A 21,000-nucleotide genomic window follows, 5' to 3' on the forward strand; every position below is an offset into this window, starting at 1 on the left:
TTATTGCAGGAGGATCATTAATAACTACATTATAGCAACAGCTTTACATGTGTCAAGAAAGGATTTTATCACTAAGGGATATATATATATGTATATATATATATATATATATATATGTATACATATATATATATATATATATATGTGTATATATACACACACACACACCACACACACAGAACATTTTGGGTTTTTTGTTTGTTTTTTATTTTGTATATATTTTATTTTATTTTAAATATATTGTATTTGCTTTAGTCCCTTCATTTGTAAGATAGACAAAGCCTACCCTAAGTGATAGGTGAAAGCTATCACTTATTAACATAAGTGAAAGAACAGAACGTTTTGATGGGAAATAAATAAGAAATTTACATTGCTTTTGAAAAATGGGTGTAATTAGAGATAACTGTATTAATTAAGGCAATCTCAGAATCACAAATATTAAAGGAGACCCTCATTATCAGCTCTTGTACGTTTCATTGCATTAGTGAAATTCTCTAGTATAATAAAGGGCAATAGTTGGGACAAGAGGTTACAAGAAAAATATGCAAGTTATACAAAATTAAAGTATGAAAACTGTACATTTGTAAAGTTGTTATTTCTATATTTCATAAAGATTTTTATTCTTTGAAATTCTCAATCATATATCAAATATGCTATGATCTACAACCACTTCCAGGACGTAGACCACAATTTACAACTACTAGGTCCCTGTGGTTCCCCTTGGGGCCTTACAAAAGTCTCTTTCCCAAAATCCCATTTCTTCTGTTTCATTACCTAATAACACGGTGAGTTTAATTAGTGCTACATTTATATGCACTGATAGGTTTATCACAACTAAAGAGTAAATCTTCAGAAATCTCCTCCCCCCCCCAAAAAAATATATATTTTGCCCATCAGGCATCACATGCCAAAAGACCTTCAGCTTGGTGTGGGCCTTCAAGTGTTCTTCTCCATCAATTTTGTAATGGTATTAAAAATAAATTATATTATTTTGGGGTGAGGAGAGGGTACCTATGTATCAAAGTAGATATATTAACCTCAGAGGAATACTTATGTAATTCAGTTTCATGAGATTTACCTGATATTCCTAAGCTTACCAGTAGACATCTTTACCTGCTCAGCTATTTAGAGGTCTCACATGTGGTAATTTTCACTGGATTGATTTGTGTATCTTATAATGTTAAATATATCTACTGAGAGTTCTTACATGCAATAAAACAGTTAAATCTCTGGAGATAGAATTTGATATCCTTTAACCCCATTTTCTATATCTCTTTCCCTGTTTTATGATGGTTCTTGATTTTGATTTTTGGGTGAGAGGTTGGTATTATTACTCGTCTGTGCCTGAGTACTCTGTCAATCATTCTCAGCACTCTGACCACTCATGATTGGCTGCATTGATCTTTACACACAGCACATATGGACCTCTGTGATCAAGGCTCAGACAGTCTACAGGATATAAAGGTAAATATTTATAAGGAAGTTTGACAGCATGACCCTAGGGCATATATCATCACTAAATATCCTTTTAAACCACACTTTCCTAGGATGAAGACTTTCCTATGAAAGTTCACCAAAAAAATAAATAAATAAAATTGCTTTGTCCCAGAAAAACCCTCTCAAACATGTACTCCAATGGCACTACATATTATTATGCAGATGGTCATACATCCATATTTATTCACAGCATGTTATTCATGCTCAAGTTACAGCACAAAGAAGAGAGAATCATCTTAGATTTCCAACAAAGCATAAATAAACTTGAAAAAATCATAAACACAGTAAAATGAATATCACTCAGTTGTAAAATAAATTATGTAATCTATAACTGTCTCATTGGAACTGAAAAAATATACTGAATAAATCACTCCTATCTATAAACCAAGTGATTCACTCTCACTTATATGTGTTCAAAGATTTAAATATTTTGTTTGGTATATTGAATTGTAGAATCAGAGAGACTAGAATTGGGACAGTAAAGTATGAGGAATTTATAAACATGATAAAACAAAACAGAGATATTAATAATAAAAAAGTTTTAAGATTTAGATTATAAGAGCCAGAGGGTGTGGATAACTCCAAAGAATGAATGTACTTCAGACACAATTGGACAGTTGCACATGTGAATTCACAGAGACTGTGACTGCAGACTCAGAGCATGATCCAAGTCAACTCAGATAAAATTTGCAGATGGAAATGGACACACAGGCTCTCACTGCTAACCAAGAAGTTCTGCATCCAACACTCACACACAAAGGAAAAACTAGTTTTCCCCAATGGAGTTCATAGGGGACACTAAGCACAATTAATCTTGTAAAATCTGCTTAGCAGTTGGTAGCACAAAAGAAAATCAAAACAATGGTATTTTTGCAGACATTTTTTCTAATATCTTCAATTCTGATTGTCTCACTGACATTTGGAATATATATGATGGATAGAAATTTGTGGTTTTACTGGTTTCCGTGTGTGTGTGTGTGTGTGTGTGTGTGTGTGTGTGTTTGTGTGTATGTGAGTGTGTGTGTGTGTGTGTGTGTGTGTTCAGTTTATTTTCTTTAGTTTTTGGTTGCTTTTAAATCCCTTTTAAATTAATTTCTCATTTTTTGGTTTTTCAGAAAGAATAAAATGTGTGTAGTTTAGTGAGTTGGTAGGTAGGAAGGATCTGGAATAAGTTTGGGATGAGGGAATGAGATATTAGAATACATTTTGTGTATTTTTTCAAAAACTATAAAAAGCAAATAAAATAAGTAAACATAAAACTGTGAAGTGTTTAATAAAGAATCTTTACCATGTTTGGGCATGGAGATATCACATGTCAATCAAAGCTGGGCAGATCAGTTAATACAATTACGAAAGGAAACCACAGATTATACAGAGTCCCGTCCCCATCCATCTCATCTCTTTATGAGAATTCTTGTCCACATGCTGACCCCTGCTGGTCATGAACTCCTATGCATTTAGGCTTGTCATGTCTCACACAAAGTTGCACAGTCTGCCTTAAGAAATTCCTGTAACTCCAGTGTTTACAGAGCTCAGCTGAAGGGATAAATGGCTCTAGTTTACCTAGGGATAACGTTGTCTTCATCAGAGATTTTAAGTTGTGCTACTATGGTTATAATATCCCTCTCAAAGACAGATTCTACCTTGGTCGCATTTGGATCCAGCTCTATGAGTTCCCATTTCTAGAAAAGCAATAACAGGAAGTAACAGCTGCTTTGCTGTTTTCATCAGGCTAGACCTCTGGCAGAACACCTGTGACAGAGGGTAAATCAATCTCCCTACATTGTTTATTAGACAGAGTGAAAACACTTACACAATAATTGTACGCAGGAGTGAGACTATTGCTATCAATAACTAAAATGTTGAAGCAGATTAGGACCTGTCTGAAACTTAGAAGCTCAAACAATTTTGAACATAGTGCTGAAATAGGGCTATACTAACAAGTAAAAACTCTGCTTAGAAAAGATGAAATAGAGCAATCAGATAAATGTCTGAATCTTAGAGATCTGCAATGAGACTTACTCCATAATTTCATGGGCTCTCAGGGACCCCAACAACAACCAAAAACAATACATAGGCTTGACCAAGACACCCAACGCATGTATAACAAATGGGTAGCTAAATCTTCATGTGAGTCCCCTAAAAACAGGAATGGGGGCTGTCCCTAAGGTGCTACCTGTCTTGAAATCCACTCCCCTACTGGACTAACTTGTCTGGCCTCAGTGGGAAATGATGCCCCTAACCCTGCAGAGACTTAATAGGCCAGAGTTGGGGGATATCCAATGGTGCACCTACCCTCTCAGAGGAGAAGGGAAAGGAATAGAAGGAGAGACTTGTTTATGGAAGACCAGAGGAGAGGGCAGCATCTGGAATTTAAAAATCAGTCAATCAGTCAATAAATAAAATGCCCCCATTGGATATCCTAATTAACATGTCAAATTAAAAATAAACTCCTCACCCTGACATAGGTTAACCCATATATATAAATATGGGAGATATATATATATATATATTTGCCCTCCCACTACTCCTTCCTGATCCTTGTCACCTCTTCTCCTGTCTGGATAAACTTCCTTCCTGTTTCTTGTAAAAACAGGCTTCTAAGAGGTAAAAATAGAACTTAGCAAAATAAAATATAATTAGCTAATATAAAAGGCATTTAACTGAAGTTGGAAAAGGTTAATCAACAAAAGCAAAAGAGTCCTAAGAAAAGGCACATGAATCAGAGGTCATCTAATTCAAACAATCAGAAGTCCCATAAAACAACTAAAATAAAAGTATAATATATACAAAAAGGGCCAGAAACAGATCCATGGTGGCCCTGTTCTTGCAAATGTCTTTGTGAGTTCTTGTGACGTTGGATCAGTTGAGTTAAAGGCCTTCAAATCCCGGTGCCTATTGTCTCTGATGATTTTTTTTATTGGCTATTTTCTTTATTTACATTTCAAAGGTTACCCTGTTTATCCCCTAAAAATCTCTATACCATCCCCCCTCCCCCTGCTTCTGTTGGGGTGTTCTCCTACTCACACAGCTACTCCTGCCTCCCCACCCTAACATTCCCCTACACTGGGACATTGAGCCTTCAGAGGACCAAGAGCCTCTTCTCCCATTGATGCCCAACAAGGCCAACTTCTGCTACATATGTGGCTAGAGCCATGGGTCCCTCCATGTGGACACTTTGGTTGGTGGTTTAGTCCCTGGGAGAACTGGGCAGTTCTGGTTAGTTGATATTGTTTTTCCTATGGGGTTGCAAAATTCTTCAGCTCTTTCAGTCATTTCTCAAATTCTTCCATGGGGATACCATGCTAAGTCCAATAGTTGGCTGCAAGCATCTGGCTCTGTACTTGTCAGGCTCTGGTAGAGCCTGTCAGAAGACAACTATATCAGGCTCTTGTCAGCATGCACTTGTTAGCATCCACAATAGTGTCTGGGTTTGGTAACTGTATATGGGCTAGATCTTCAGGTGGAGCAGTCTCTGGATGACCTTTCCTTCAGTCTCTGCTCCACATTGTTGTCTCCATATTTTCTCCTGTGAGAATTTTGTTCCCCCTGCTAAGAAGTATCCACACTTTGGTCTTTGTTCTTCTTGAAATTCATATGTTCTGTGAATTGTATACTGGGTATTCCAAGCTTTGGGGCTAATATCCACTTACCAGTGAGTCCTTACCACATGTGTTCTTTTGTGATTTCATTACCTCTCTCAGGATGAGTCTAGTCCCATCCATTGCTTAAGAATTTCAAGAATTCATTGTTTTTAATAGCTGAGCAGTACTCCATTTTGTAAATGTACCACATATTCTGTATCCGTTTCTCTGTTGAAGAACATCTAGATTTTTTCCAGCTTCTGGCTATTAAAAACAAGGCTGCTATGAACATAGTAGAACATGTGTCCTTGTTATGTGTTGAAATATCTTTTGTGTATATGCCTAGGAGTGGAATTGCTTGGTCCTCAGGTAATTTTGTGTACAATTTTCCAAGGAAACCCCAGACTGATTTACAGAGTGGTTGTGCAAGCTTGCAATCCCACCAACAATCCTTATGCTATAGCTTTGAGATTTAGAGGAAGAATCTACTGGACAGTGATGGTATCTTAGGGAAGGGAAATTGAATGTATAGGAATGGATTAAAATTAGAGGGCCTGGAGCTGAGGGCAAAGGATTATAGCCTGACAATGGAATACATAACAGCTCACATTCACATTTAAGAAAATATATACATGTTTCTCTTTTAGGGTCTGTATCATTCTAATTCATATGAGACTTTTTCTGTAGTTCAACCTACTTACTAGCAAATTGCATGATTTAGTATACGTTAAGAGCTGTGTAATGTTCTTTTGTATGGCCATCTTTTTCCCCTTTTATTAAAAGTAGATTTTCTTTTTTATACAATACATCCTGATTAGAGTTCCCCCACCCTCTACTACTGCAAGTGCTGCACTTCAAATATCATCTAGTTCCACCCTCTTTCTAACACTCATTAGACAAAAATAGGCTGCTAAACTATAAAAACTAAACTTATAGAAGTAAATATAATGTAAAACAAAACCATCATTCAAAAGTATGTCAAGGAGAATCAAAGAATGAAAAAAGGACCAAGAGAAAGATTAAGAATCAGAGACCCATTTGCTCATACACTCAGTAATTTAGTACTAAAACTAAATCATAACAAATACTGAAACCCATGTTGGACTTTAGGCAGAAAGAGAGATATTGGAACACACAGCTCCCATTAAATCCCATTCTTCTGAGCTCAAGGAAGCCCACAGAAGATGCAACTGAAAGAGTGTAAGAGCCAGAGGGGAAAGAGGATGCCAGAAGAACAAGACCATTTAAATCACCTCAGCAAAGGTCATGTGAATAGAAAAAGATTGAAGCAGCAAGCGCAGGACTAAGACCAATCAGCACCAGGTCCTCATGACATACAAGGCAGCTTTCAGTTTAGTTCTATGTTTATTCATCCAATTTTTCCACTGATAACCTCTAGACCATTTCCAATTTCAGCTTATAACAATAGAGCACCAATGAATGTGATAAAACAAGTGTCTAGTAGGATGTCGAGTCCTTTTTTTAATATGCTCAAGAGTGGCATAGTTAGATATTGAGGGATATCTATTCCCAGGTTCAAGTGAACAGCCATACTGATCTCCACAGTGGATGCACACAGTGGGGAGCTTTGCTGAATAAGGTGTCTAGGAATATCAAAATGACTTACAAAATAGGTTTGAATGATGTCTAATACATAACTGATCCTGCCTCATGCAATGTATTCACCATATGTGATTTCATTCATATTAAGCACATAATATTCCTATTTTATGGGGGAAATGTCTCCTACAGGAACATGCAAAATTAATATTCTGGATACAGAGAAATATTACTACATCAAACCCTGAGATTACCATCTTCCACAGGAATGTATGGGCAGGTCGATAATCACCCATATATCCAAAAGCAAGAGCTCTATAGAACAAAAGTCACCTCTAGGTACCCAGTGGGAGACTGTGAGAGGTGATACTAAGTCAGCATGAAGACACTTGAAAGAAAGGACTTATGGGATGAAAGATTTATGTAAAATTTTGATTTGTAAGTTACTTACATAACTACACATTTCTTCCCCCAGAATTCATGAGTTTTCAGTTGCACAAAACAGTTCTAGGTACAGGAAAATTTCATATTAGGTAATGGCCTGAGAGTTCCATAGGAGTTCAAAGCAGTATGAAGCAGTGCATTGCTGTTGGTTGTAGGGCCTCTGATGAAAACAGGAAAGACACTGATTTCTCCTCCCATTACCTTTTTAGAAACTGTAACTGCATGATCTAACTGCTACCAAAGAGGAATTTGGCTTTTAGTGGGATATTATATTAATATTGTCAAAACTTAAAATTGCTAGTGCATAAACCATTATCTACAGGCAAACTAGAACCATTTTTTTCTTCCGGTTGAGCTCTGTGAACACTGAGCAACTTCATTGTAAGCCATGCAAACCTACAGAGGCCCTGTGTACACATGATAAATCACACACTGTACATTGATTAATGGTCAAAGTATAAAAGCTCACACAGTAATTGTACAAAGGAGTGATACTGTTAATATATATAACTAAGATGTTGAAGCATCTCAGGACCGGGCTGATGAATAAAAGCTAAAACATTTTTTTAACTTAGTGCTGAAATATGCCTGTAATAACAAGATTGGATAATTAGGGAAAAAAAAAAAACTCCTCAGAGAAAATAAAAGCAAGCAAGTAGGTGAAAGCTCTGAATTTTAGAGAGGTACAATAAAGTCACAGCAGAAATTCAGTGACTCTCAAAGACTGAAACACCAACTGTCTTAGTGAGGGTTTCTATTCCTGCACAAATATCATGACCAAGAAGCAAGTTGGGGAGGAAAGAATTTATTCAGCTTACACTTCCATACTCTTGTTCATCACCAAGGAAGTCAGGACTGGAACTCAAGCAAGTATGAAAGCAGGACCTGATGCAAAGGCCATGGAAGGATGTTCTTTACTGACTTGCTCCCCCTGGCTTGATCAGCATGCTCTCTTATAGAACCCAAGACTACCATCCCAGAGATGGTCCCACCCAAAATGGGCCCTTCCCCCTTGATCACTAATTGAGAAAATGCCTTACAGTTGGATCTCATGGAGGCATTTCCTCAATTGAAGTTCCTTACTCTGTGATAATTCCAGCTGTGTCAACTTAACATAAAACTAGCCAGCACAATTGACCACTTGTCAACTTGACACACAAACTAGTAAGCGTCAACCCTTACATTCATCCCCAAGGACTAAATAACTTTAAACATCCCACAGTCTTTACATATTCTTAAAATTTTAATCTCTTTAAAATATCCATCTCTTTTAAACCCCAAAGTCTTTTTACAATTAAAAGTCTCTTAACTGTGGGCTCCACTAAAATAGTTTCTTGCTTCAAGAGGGAAAATATCAGGGCACAGTCACAATCAAAAGCAAAAATCAATCTCCAACCTTCCAATGTCTGGGATTCAATTCATGATCTTCTGGGCTCCTCCAAGGGCTTGGCTCACTTCTTCAGCCATGCCCTTTGTAGCAAACGCATCATCCTCTAGGCTCCAGATGCCTGTACTCCACTGCTGCTTTTCTTGGTGGACATCTCATAGTACTGGCATCTCCAAAATACTGCATAACCCCTTCAGTCCTAGACCATCAATTGCAACTGAGGCTGCACCTTCAAAAATGGCCTTCCATGGCCTCTCACAGTGCCAAGCCTCAGCTGCTCTGCATGACCCCCTTCATTCCTTCAAAACCAGTAACAACTGGGTGACCCTTACACATTACCAAGTCCTGCTGCAGCAGGAGTACAACTTTGGCTATCTCTGGAATACAGCCTCTTTGTTCTTTCAGAAAACACTTCTCAGAAGATGTCACCTTAACGATGCTGGTCTCTTAATCACCACTAATTTCTTAGCTCCAGCTAACCAGCATCAATAGTCCCAGTAATGCAAAGGTTTTGCTTTAGTAGTTCTGGTATCTTGCTAATCACAGCTGATTCTTCAACCCCAGCTAACCAGAACCACAGAATAATCAAACTCCAAAATAGCAATGGCCCTGAAAAGAATAATTAATTTTTCCTCTGAAATTTCACAAGCCAGGCCTCCATCTTCTGCACTGTTCTCAACATTATCTTCCAAGCTCCTACACATCATCTGACAGAGCTCTTAACAACGAATGGATCTTCTAACCCAATGTTCCAAAGTCCTTCCACAGTCCTCCCCAAAACATGGTCAGGTTGTCACAGGAATACCCTACTATGCTGGTACCAATTAGTCTTACTCAGGGTTTCTATTCCTGCACAAACATCATGACCAAGAAGCAAGTTGGGGAGGAAAGGGTTTATTCAGCTTACACTTCCATACTGCTGTTCATCACCAAGGAAGTCAGGACTGGAACTCAAGAAGGTAAGAATGCAGGAGCTGATGCAGAGGCCGTATTCTTTACTGGCTTGCTTCCACTGGCTTGCTCAGCATGCTCTCTTATAGAACCTAAGACTACCATCCCAGAGATGGTCCCACCTACAAGGGGCCTTTCCCCCTTGATCACTAATTGAGAAAATGCCTTACAGTTGGATCTCATGGAGGTATTTCCTCAACTGAAGCTCCTTTCTCCATGATAACTCCAGCTGTGTCAAGTTGGCACAAAACTAGCCAGTACACCAACCAAATTACATATGTGTCACAGATGAAGCAGAGGCCTGCCTTGTCTGGACTCAGTGGGAAAGGATGTACTTTATCCTGTAAAGATGTGATCCCTCAGGGATGGGAGATGCAGGAGCAGTGAGTGGTGGGAAGGAGAACCCTCTCAGAGGCAAAGGGAGAGAGTATAAGGTGGGGAGAACCATTGGAAGGAGGACCAGGAAGGGAGCCAACATTTGGAACATAAATAAATAAAAGATTTAAAAAGAAAGAAAGAAAGAAAGAAAGAAAGAAAGAAAGAAAGAAAGAAAGAAAGAAAGAAAGAAAGAAAGAAAGAAAGAAAGAAAGAAATTGGAGTAATCTCATACTAGAAATTTAAATGTATACCTGAAAGCACTAGGGGAAAAAGCAAACACACTCAAGAGGAACAGACAGCAGGAAATAATCAAAGCCAGGTCTGAAATCAATAAATTAGAAAAAAAAAAGGAACAATAAAAGAATCAAGCAAATCACAAGGTGGTTCTTTGAGAAAAATCAATAGGACAGACAAACTAATGAAGACAGAGACAGTATCCAAATTAAAACAAAACAAACAAAGAGAAGTGATAAGGGAGATTTAACAAAAGACACTGAGGAAATTCAAAGAATTATTAGGTGTTAATTTAAAAGCCTATACTCCTCAAACTTAAAAATATAAACAAATGTTCACCTCCATCTGCATCCAAGACAGATTGGCCTGCGTGACCCCACAGCCTACCTGTCTCAAGGGAGGTCTTCCCTAATCACCAACACAAGTCATACCCCACCCCAATAACCACACCAGCTCAGACCCCCACAGAGCCCAGCAGACATTGGATCTATCCTGCTATATCCACCCCAGTAGTGACAAGTGCGCCAGGCCCCAAAAACCTGGGCGCTGTCCCAAAGGCAAAAAGTTCATGGAAACTTAGTCTCCTGGAATCATGGCATCCTGTATAAAGAATGCTCCAATATCCTTGCTTTAGTTGGTAAACAGATCTGTGTGCTTTCCCTTAATATTGCTTTATTACAATGCTCTTAAGGATTGATTTTTTGACATATAGCTAATTTAGATTCTAGGCAGTCCTTGATCTGACCTTGGCATGGATAGCTAAGTCACTGCCCTATACAGGAATTTACCATTATCTAGGAAGAAGGAAGTTTGTGACTTAAAAAGGAACCAGAGTAGATACTTAGAACTATAGATAGCTGAGTTACACCCATACACAAGTATTTACAATGGCCTAGGGGGAAGGTGAACTATACAATAGACTAGAATAGGAACTATGGCAAGGGCACAAAGCCCTTGACCCTGGCTTCTAAGATTAAGTGGACCTTAGGTGGAGCTGTTTTTGATCCCATTTGTTAACGTTGATTTTTATCCCAGTTGGTTCCTGCCAGTCCTTCCGTGTTTGCATTCCTCTGTTTTGTGTAAGAATTCAGTAACCTCTTTGTACCTTGCCGGTGTGTCACCCAACTTCCCTATTTTCTTCTGTATAAAAAGTTTGATGCTTGATTTGACATTACATTCAGATTCTACACACAATCTCGTTTCACTTCTGTTTGTCATTCATTTGCCGACTCCTTGTCCACCTGCAACCAGAGACCTGTTCTACGAAGACAGGGACCAAAAAGGGTCTGCAGCACTATCCCACTCTGCTTGAGCCCTAAAATCCTTCTGGTCTGCACTTCCACCTGTACCCATGGCAGAGCAGCATGCCTGTCCCATAGTACTCATAGCCTCCTTTCTCCAGGGAAGTCTACCTAACGCAGAACAGAGAACTGTCTAAATTCAATTGTAGAACTGGAATTAGAATGATTATGGAAATTATTGTTGCCTGCAGACCCTTTTCCTAAGTCTATTGTGTTTAAGTATACCTACAATAAACTACCTGTACTTAGACTCCCTGAAGTCTGATCCAGGTTGGTAATGTCAATTGACATCGTGTTCTCAGTCTCAACACTTCTCAAGAGAGACCTCAAAATCATGAGACCTCAAAACCATGAGAGACCTCAAAATCAACCCATATTAGCAGGTACAAACATTGAGTTGGTAAATGAGTTCTATGAAAAATGATTTAATATTAATTTGTCCAACAGATAGGAATTACATTTGTGTGGCTTTACATTCTGATATAAATACATTCTACATTCTAACACCCTTGAACTTCTGGTGGACAGAGTCAGGGTGAATAATACACATCTAAGTCACTTAAGACATAAGACCGGTAAAGATTTGTTGATTCCCAGAGATGGTGGAAATTTATAGGTCAAATTCTTATTATACTTTATTCCCAGCTATACCAATAAACATTCTAGGATTTATCAGAATACAGAGATGTTTGTATTGTGAATAATCACATTATCCTAATTTATTGTTTTATTAAGAAACATGTCAATGGAGGTGGTCACTGGTAATGACATTGACAAGGAATGGGGTACTCTAGAACCATCCTAAATCAACATCATGTAATTCATAGATGTCCTTTTACAAAGCTGACAAAAACACAATAAGTCTTTAAGGAACAGACACAAAATTGGATTATCAAAATGATTGTGAATAAGCAAGACTTCAGGCCAATCTCTGAGTCATCTCAGTCCCAGGGCAGCTTTCTTCTCCTCCAGGTTTTTTGACACACACAGGATGTGGTTGCAACACTGTGCCTTGCACAGTAATAAACAGCAGAGTCATCAGATGTTAATCGGCTGAGCTCCAAGTAGACTGTGCTAGAGGATTTTTCTACAGTCAATGTGGCCTTGCCCTTGAACTTTTCATTGTACTTAGTATCATCATTGTAAGGATGAAAATTTCCAATCCACTCTAGGCTCTTTCCATGATTCTGCTTCATCCACTCTATAGGATAGGTAGTGAAGGTGTAGCCAGAAGCCTTGCAGGACATCTTCACTGAGGCTCCAGGCTTCACTAGCTCAGCCCCAGACTGCTGCAGCTGAACCTGGGAGTGGACACCTGTGGAGAGAAAGGCAGAGTAGATGTCACATGAGTGTATGGCCTCTCTTGAAGTTTGAAACTGTGAGCCCCTTACCTATAGCTGTTGCCACTAGGAAGAGGATGATAGAGATCCACGCCATTGTGAGGTCCTCTGCACTCAGTGATTATAGAGAAGACTGATCTTATGTTTTGTGGGGTGTAGACATCCCTATATAAACCACTGTAGACTCACAGGATTTGCATATTCATGAGCAGGGTACATCTTAGATAAGGACCTACTACTTGCTGGAGAAGAAGGTGGTAAAGGATACCTGCCTCACGTATCAGCATAATGAGATCCATGTCCTAATTATCTCAGAGGAAATTCATCCCATACCCCTTCCTTAAGCCCTGTGAAGAGGCTATGCATGTAACATTAGGCTGAAGCTCTAAAAGATTTGCAGCCTGAGACAGTGGCTGCACTTGTAAAAGACTAGCACATAGATTTGCATGTAGTTACAAGGATGGCGATGGTGTTGAGAAATTTCAAAATTAGCTAAGTTATTAGAATTTGCAGCCTCCTTACAATACATACAGTTAACACTTGTGGATCCCAACATATTGTATACTAAAAAGCTCACCCACACAACAAAAAGTAATTGCAGTTCAAACTATTTATTTACATAGCTTAGCTATACTGATGTTGCTACAGTAATTCTTTATATACAAACTGTGTTATTGTCAAAAGAAGATTGCATAAGGAAATGAATACACACATATACAGGTATAAAACACACACATACCCATCCCCCCCATATATATATATATATATATATATATATATATATCAGCACACCTTTCATTAGATCAGAATAAATACTTATGTCAACTTTAGTAAAATGGATGCAACTGGAGATGATGGTATTAACTGATGTCATATTAGAAACATGGGCATTGAGTGAGACTCTCGGTAGTACTTACAAACTGCACTGTTATATAGACATATGCATACAAATAAATACATAATGATGTGATTTGAAACTCTCTAGTATAATAAAGTGAAAAATAAGAGGGCAAGAAATATAAAGGTAATATATACGGGGAAAATATTCACAGTGTAAGCAGTGCACTTGTATGAAAACCCTAAACATGTATAAAATTAATATAATCTACTTTACAGAATTATTTTAGTTGTTTGCAATTTCCTTTGTAAATGAAATATACTATGATCATATCTACCTCTACTCTGTCCCCCTGGTTTCCCTTGGTACCTTCCAATAGGTCTCCCTCCCAACATCCTGGCCTCTTTTATTTTATCAACTAATAGCATGATGCCGAATTACTGCTATTTATATACACGTAGGTGAGGTCATCCACTAGTACATAGGGAACCTTCAAAAACATTCCAAAAATGTGGTTAAATTTTCCTCGTTGGTCATCAAATGTCAATCAGCCCTCAGAATGATTTTTAAAAATTATATACTATGTTTAGTTGTGAGAACAGAACACACATGTACCAATAAATATGTGTGATCCTGTGGGAAGCGGTGCGGCCACAGGCCCTGTGAAACCCACTTGTCTACTGCCTTGCCTGAGCATGCGCAGTGAGGCTGCATGCGTGGGCTGCCTGCCAGGCTGGACAGTTTCTTGTGATCCAGACCTGTCAACCTATCTGTGAATGCTCATGTCTGGAGCATGTGTGAATTCTGATTGGATGAGGTGGGGTGGAGCTAGAAGGGTAGGAGTTGCGAATAGTGAGGTGAGTTGTTTTTTAGCCCTTGCCTAGGTAGAAGCAAGGTAGAAGTAGAATAGGAGTAGAGTAGTGAGGAGTTTTAGCCCATGCCGTGAGTAGAAGTAGAGTAAGAGAAGTAGAATAGGAGTAGTTTAGCCCTTGCTCTAAGAAGCTGCTGGGGAAGGGAGCTTTAAAAGAAAAAGCCCGAAGTAAAGTTGCTGCGTGAACCCGACTTGGTGTCTGTGTCGTTCGTGTCACCACCGGCTCGGAGGACCTGCTACATGATCCTAAGACGACAACCTTGGAAATTCAATTCGTGTGTTGTAAGATATAGGTCCAAGGGATTAAGCTGTTATTACTAAGCTTTCCAGGAGATACTTTTATCTGATCAATTATTGCACAGGCTCTCATATTGTAACTTTGACTGTTTGAACTTATTGTTCATATCTTATGCTCAGAACTGTAGCTGATGAGAGTTCATGTCAAGTCCTGAGACTTTATATCATGTGTATATACTCAACATTCTGGATCTGATGTTCTTTCTAATCCCTCTTTTGTGATGGTCTTTGGGTTTTTGGTGGGCCATTTATATAGATGTCTCATCAGTGATTAAGTATTCAGAGGTTCATTCTCTGCACCTTGTCTATTAAAACATGTCTATATTAATTAATACACACTGCACATAGAACCTTCTGTGATTAAGGCTGAGAAGAACAATAATCTATTGTGTATAAACATAAATATTATAAGGCAAGTTGAATAATTGACCATAAGCAACGCAACAAGGGTCAACTATGCCTATGTCATCTGCAGCCACGGGCTTTTGACTATGTTTACCTGGGAAGAAGTCTTTCATATGGAGCAGGTCCAAAACTCAATTAGAAAGTGAAGTGCTCCATCCAATAGATTACTGTAAGCATCCATTTCTGTATTTGCCAGGCACTGGTATAGCCTCACAAGAGAGAGCTATATCAGGGTCCTAATGAAGTAGCTAGAGAAAGTACCTAAGGAGCTAAAGGGGTCTGCAACCCTATAGGAGAAACAACAATATGAACTAACCAGTACACCCCCCCCCCCCAGAGCTCTGTCTTTAGTTGCATATGTAGCAGAGGATGGCCTACTTGACCATCGATGGGAGGAGAGGCCCTTGGTCTTGTGAAGATCATATGCCCCAGTACAAGGGAATGGCAGGGCCAGGAAGTGGGAGTGGGTAGGTTGGGGAACAGGGAGGGGGTCGGGTATAAGGGGCTTTGGAGATAACATTTGGTATGTAAATGAAGAAAATATCTAATAAAAAAAAAGAAAGTAAAGTGTGCAGGCAGCTTTCTTCCAAACTTTCTCACCATTCCCCTGCTCCTTCCTGCAGTTAGCACAGCTAGGCTTCACTCCTCTCTCCCTGGCCATTCAGAGGGGATCCAGTATGGAGCCAGAATATCCCTGTCCATAAACACATTCCTTAACACCCATGCCAGGAGCCATAAATGCCTGCTTTAGAATACACAAACATCAGCCTCCTTGCTTCCAGGTTACTGAGGCTGGCACTCTCACAGATAAATGGCTAAGCACTTACCAGGTGCAGCTGGGGCCTATCCCTGGGAAAGAAGCAAAAAGAAAACATTATGTTTTGGTTTTGTTTTTAAGTGGACTAAGATAAATGTAGAGAGAATAAACAAGATGTACAGATACTTTATTTTTGTGCAGATGCCTTCTTCTAAACATCCTTGAGAAGATAATCAGGGGTCATAGGTAGGAATGGCTGACCTTAAAACAGACTAGTTTCTGATAGCACCATAAAGTTATTCCCCAGGTCAGAAGAGTTCTCCCGCTTCCAGTCACAGGATTCCACCTTGCCGAACATTATCATGTTTGAAAAATGACTTCCCTGTTGCCTCCTTTGTCACCCTAAAATCCAAAGAATCTCACACTATGCTGTATATAAGCACCAAGCCTTTTAGGCTCCAGTTGGCACTCCTGTCCTGCACAGTAGGAAGATTTTAGATCCAAGTCTGACTCCTATCAATAAAAGACTCTTTTTGTATCTTTGCATCTGTCTCTGCAGTTCTGAGAGCTCTCCTGTAGGTCCCTCAGAATCAGGGACTCAAAAAAAGCAATTTGTCACAACATAACTGTCAGGCATTAAGGAGGGTACATCTTACCTGAAGACTGATGTTATAAACTGCTAGGTCATGTACTCTAAAAGATCAATGAGACCATTAGAGTCTGAGGAATGTTAAGGAGATGATATAGTAAAATAGAGACAAAATGAAAGCAGAGAAGTCATGATAGTTGAGGCATGATGTTTCAAACATAAAATGGTGCTGTGAAATGGAGAACAAGACATTTGGAAGGCATAAGCCAAATTAAATGGTGGTAAGAGATGTAAGATGAAATCTAGAAATGTCTGTTGAAGTAAAATAAAAAAAATATGAAGGTTATAAAATACACATAGCACAATAAACAAATTAAGTATTGCGGGAGTAAAAAAGGTGCATTATAGAGTACAAGGCAACAAAACTTAAAAACTGACTTCTAAACAAATAGTCAAGAAATAATCATAGTTGCCTAGTATACATTTGGGAACATAATTATGTTGATGGATTAATTTCATGTTCAGAATGTAGCGTGGGTTTATGGATCTCCTCATACACTATTTTATCAAAAATAATAGATTTAAGGAAAGTATGTGTAAAATGGTGACATACAGACTTGAAATGTAATTAATATTATCTCAGTTTCCTGGTTCTGGTCATGATCTATGATTATGTGAGTTATACACTTGCAGAAAGCTGAGTAGAAAGCACAGGAGTGAGCTTTGGGTTTATTTTAATGTAAAAGTCTTTGAACAGAGGTACCTGAATGGGAGAACAGTGCATTTCCCAAGGAAACTGACTTTCAGACATAAAAGGACTCATGCACATGTGAACCTACGGAGACTGTGACAGCATGCACATGGTATGCAGATGCTCCATTCAAATGGATATCCAGTGTTGATAGAATGGCATGGCTACAGTCCCTCACACTTAAGCAAGAAGTTTCTGAAACTGACACTCATGTGCAAACAAAAAAAAAAAAAATCCCTTTCTCCAGTGGAGCATTACCTGGTTTATTAACCACACTTGAGAATGGACATAGGTCTTGCAGAAGTAGACCAACACAAAATGAACTCAACCATGGTTTTGTAGATATTTACTCTCATTGTTTTGTGCATTAATTTTGCTGTACTTGTCTTTTGGATATATCTTGGTCACAGAGTTGCATTTTTATGAGTTTGTGTGTGTGTGTGTTTATTCTTTTTTGATTTTTTAACCCCTTTTCATGTAATTTTTCATTCTATAGAAGAAATGAAACGGTGGGTAGTTGGGTGAGTGGTGAATGTTCTGGTATAAGTTTGGAAAGAATATCAGTGATCAAAACACATTGTATACATTTTAATATTTATTTTTGATTACTTTTATTTTTTTGCCCCCTCCAAGTCCACCCTCCCACAGTTCCTCATGCTATTCTTTCTGATCCCTGTCTTCAAGAGGATACACCCATATCTCCAGGCCTCCCCACCCAGGGACTACAAATATCTAGAAGATTAGGTGCTTCTTACCCACTGAGGCCAGAGCAGGCAGTTCTCTGTCATATATGTGTCCAGGTTCCTCCGAAGAACTTGTGTATGTATGCCTAGAATGTGACCTAGCATCTGAGAGATCTCAGAGGTCTGATTTTATATAACATTAAATTTAAAAAAAGAAAATATAAATCTTTGAACTATTTAACACAGAGTCTCCACAGTGTTTGAGCATGGAAATGTTACATGCCAATCACAATAGGTACACTTAAGTTAAAAAAGGAAACCTCAGAGGATACAGAGTCCCCCACTCATGGACCACATCTCTCTGATGGGTATTCTTGGCCCTAATATGCCCCCTGCTGGTCAAGAACTCACCTGTAGGTAGATTTCCCATCCTTTACACTTAAGTCTTAGTTGAGCAGTAACATATCCATGCAACTAATGTGCTTGGTGGGCTCAGATGTAGTGTGAAAAGGATCTTGTTTAAAGGGAAATGATAACTCATGTCTCAGCATCTGAATTTAAGTTGTTTCTTCATTATCATCAATGATGCTTTCAAAGTTATCTGCTTGCATAGCGGCAGTTGGATCCAGTTCTAAGAGTTCTTATTTGTAATAAGGTGCAAACAAGTGAGATCAGGGTCTTTGTTGCAGTCACCAGACTGTACCTGGGCCAGAGCATCTGAGGACAGAATGACAATGATGAGTCTGGAGCTCAGATGCAGCTCCACGTGCATCCATGTGTGAATTCCTGGAACAGAGACAGGAGTCAAGAGACAGAGAAGGAACCACTGTGATGCTCACAGAAAATTAACAGTTCAAAACAATTCACTTTGAGAAGGAAGTGAAATCAACAAATGTATTCTGCAACACAGTATGTTTTCCAACCTGCATGTGCAGGCATTCAATGAGACGAAGGAAGAGAGAAAAGTCTCATTACAATGTTCCTAACAGATGAAGAAAATGTGTGCTTAGAAAGCTCTCTTTCCCTTTGTGCCTTCCCAAACCAGGATTCTCTTATTCCTGCACAGGGTATGTGTTATTTAAGTTTTACAGGATTTTGTATTTTTGCTAATGAATGATGGCTTTGGAATATTGTCCCACTATGAGAGAAACAAATAACACTTTGTAGGAGTATGTGATAATGGGTATTTAAGTATCTGAAGAAAAGCTATTCATATTAAACAAAAATACATACTACACAAATTCAGAATATTCATGTATATTGTGTTCTTACTTTGGTTTCACGAGATAGGCGTACCCAATACTGCAGGATAGAGAGAGAGTGACCAGTTCAATGCATGCCTTCTCTTCCATAACTGGTCAGAATCCATGTGATGTCCTATGAATTGTCAGTTCACAGGGCAGAGTCCTCAGGGCATCAGTGACTTCTGACTATAGAGGAACAGTTATCCCTATAGTTCTAAAGGCTACTTTGTTTTATCTTGGCATTTCAGACCCCTTGATGTGCTGGGTAATGTTGATAATGCTGTATTTCATACTCCATTGTATAGGGTGCTGGTGGCTCACATAGGTTGCAATCCACAGTAGTGCATGACTCATTAAGTAGTGTGGATTTACATAGACATCCTCTTCTTATAATGTAATTCATTCACAAATGCCCAGGTTCCTTAGAATGTAAATAAATAATATAAGCTTCTTCTCCTTACTTAGAATAATATGGGGATCATAATACTTGCTGATCTGGTACAATGTCTATGAAACTGTGCAAGAACTATCCTTAAATAAATGGACATATTGATTTATAGCATTTTTCTATTTTTCCCCTTTCCACATCAATTTTTTTCCTTTTTCCTCTGGTTGGGTCCTCTTTTCATTGATCACAAGATCCTAGCATTTCCTTTTGGACCTGTCTATATATGATGATTCTGAACACCACCTAAGGAACTGGACACAATTTCACTATTTCAGGTTCCTTTGCAGAGAGGATTGTGTCTGGAAACTGGCTCAGATCATCTCACTCTGATTCCTTCACAAATTGATACACTATGGTGTTTCCAGTGGCCAGATATATAAGATGCAAGAATATCCATTTTAAAGATGTTTTTGAGAATCTCTGGAATGTTCAGTCTGTAACTTACCTCTGAAGTAAGTGACTAACAAATTCTATATTCGTCTTGGACAATGTCCTCAGTCACCATCTGGACAAAACACTGAGGATCACTGTCACACCTGTTATCCCAAAGACTGTAAAATTGGTCTTCTATTATTGTGGTTAGTGTTCTGTAATTGCCATGTGATTATAGGCAGGATATTGGGAATAGAGAAGAGTATACATTTGGAATCTGTGATCAATGCATACTCCTTGAGCCTCCAACTCAAAATTCATGAAAGAACCTAGGGTGATTGAAAATATTTGCTTAAGAGTATTTCAAATAACAAATTAGCAGTGAAAAATACCTTTATTTAAAGGGTTTGGGAGGTAGAGACATGTGGATCTCTGAGTTCAAGTCTAAGTTTGTCTATAGAGAGAGAGCTTCAGGACAACCAGAGCTATATAAAGAAACCCAGTGTGGGAAAACACAGAACAACAAAGGAGTATATTAAGAGCAATGCTCATCATATCCTGGGAATTAGATATTGATTTAGTGTATGATCAAACACTTCTACTCCATTGTTATTGACCAAATTATGGTAAATACATGTGCTCACATTAATGCCAACATAGGTATAGGTATATACTTTGTCTGTCCTAGTTCTTAATTAAAACAAGATGTATTTATTAATTATAGCTTTTAGCCTTATCTTACTCTTGTTACTAACTAGCTCTTATAACTTAAATTAATACATCTATATTAATCTATGTTCTGCCAAATTGCTTGTTAGTTATATCTCCTTCAATCTTGGCCTGCATTTTCCTCTTCATCTGTCTGGTAACATCTGCTCCTGTCACAGAGTTTCTTTCTCTCCCCGGAAGTTCTACCTGTTCTCGCCTCCTTTGTAACAGGCCAACAGCTTTTTATTAAACCAGTCAAGAGTTGAGAGCACAAGTGTTCACAAAATATCATTTGAGATATGAAAAACAATACTGAAGAATGATATGCACTCAACTTTCTGCTGTCTAGAGATTAGGATGT

At 38.5% G+C, this 21,000-nt stretch overlaps 1 gene segment (V, D, J or C) and 1 further gene; both read right to left on the minus strand.

The window, feature by feature from the left end:
• Igh (immunoglobulin heavy chain complex) overlaps positions 1-21,000 on the minus strand; it is a 2,751,187-nt gene that overhangs the window by 1,719,994 nt on the left and 1,010,193 nt on the right.
• On the minus strand, positions 12,347-12,640 carry Ighv1-47 (immunoglobulin heavy variable 1-47). The segment is given in 1 exon segment: positions 12,347-12,640. A coding segment is annotated over 1 exon segment (294 nt).

This window comes from Mus musculus, chromosome 12, assembly GCF_000001635.26.
Source record: "Mus musculus strain C57BL/6J chromosome 12, GRCm38.p6 C57BL/6J".
NCBI lineage: Eukaryota > Metazoa > Chordata > Mammalia > Rodentia > Muridae > Mus > Mus musculus.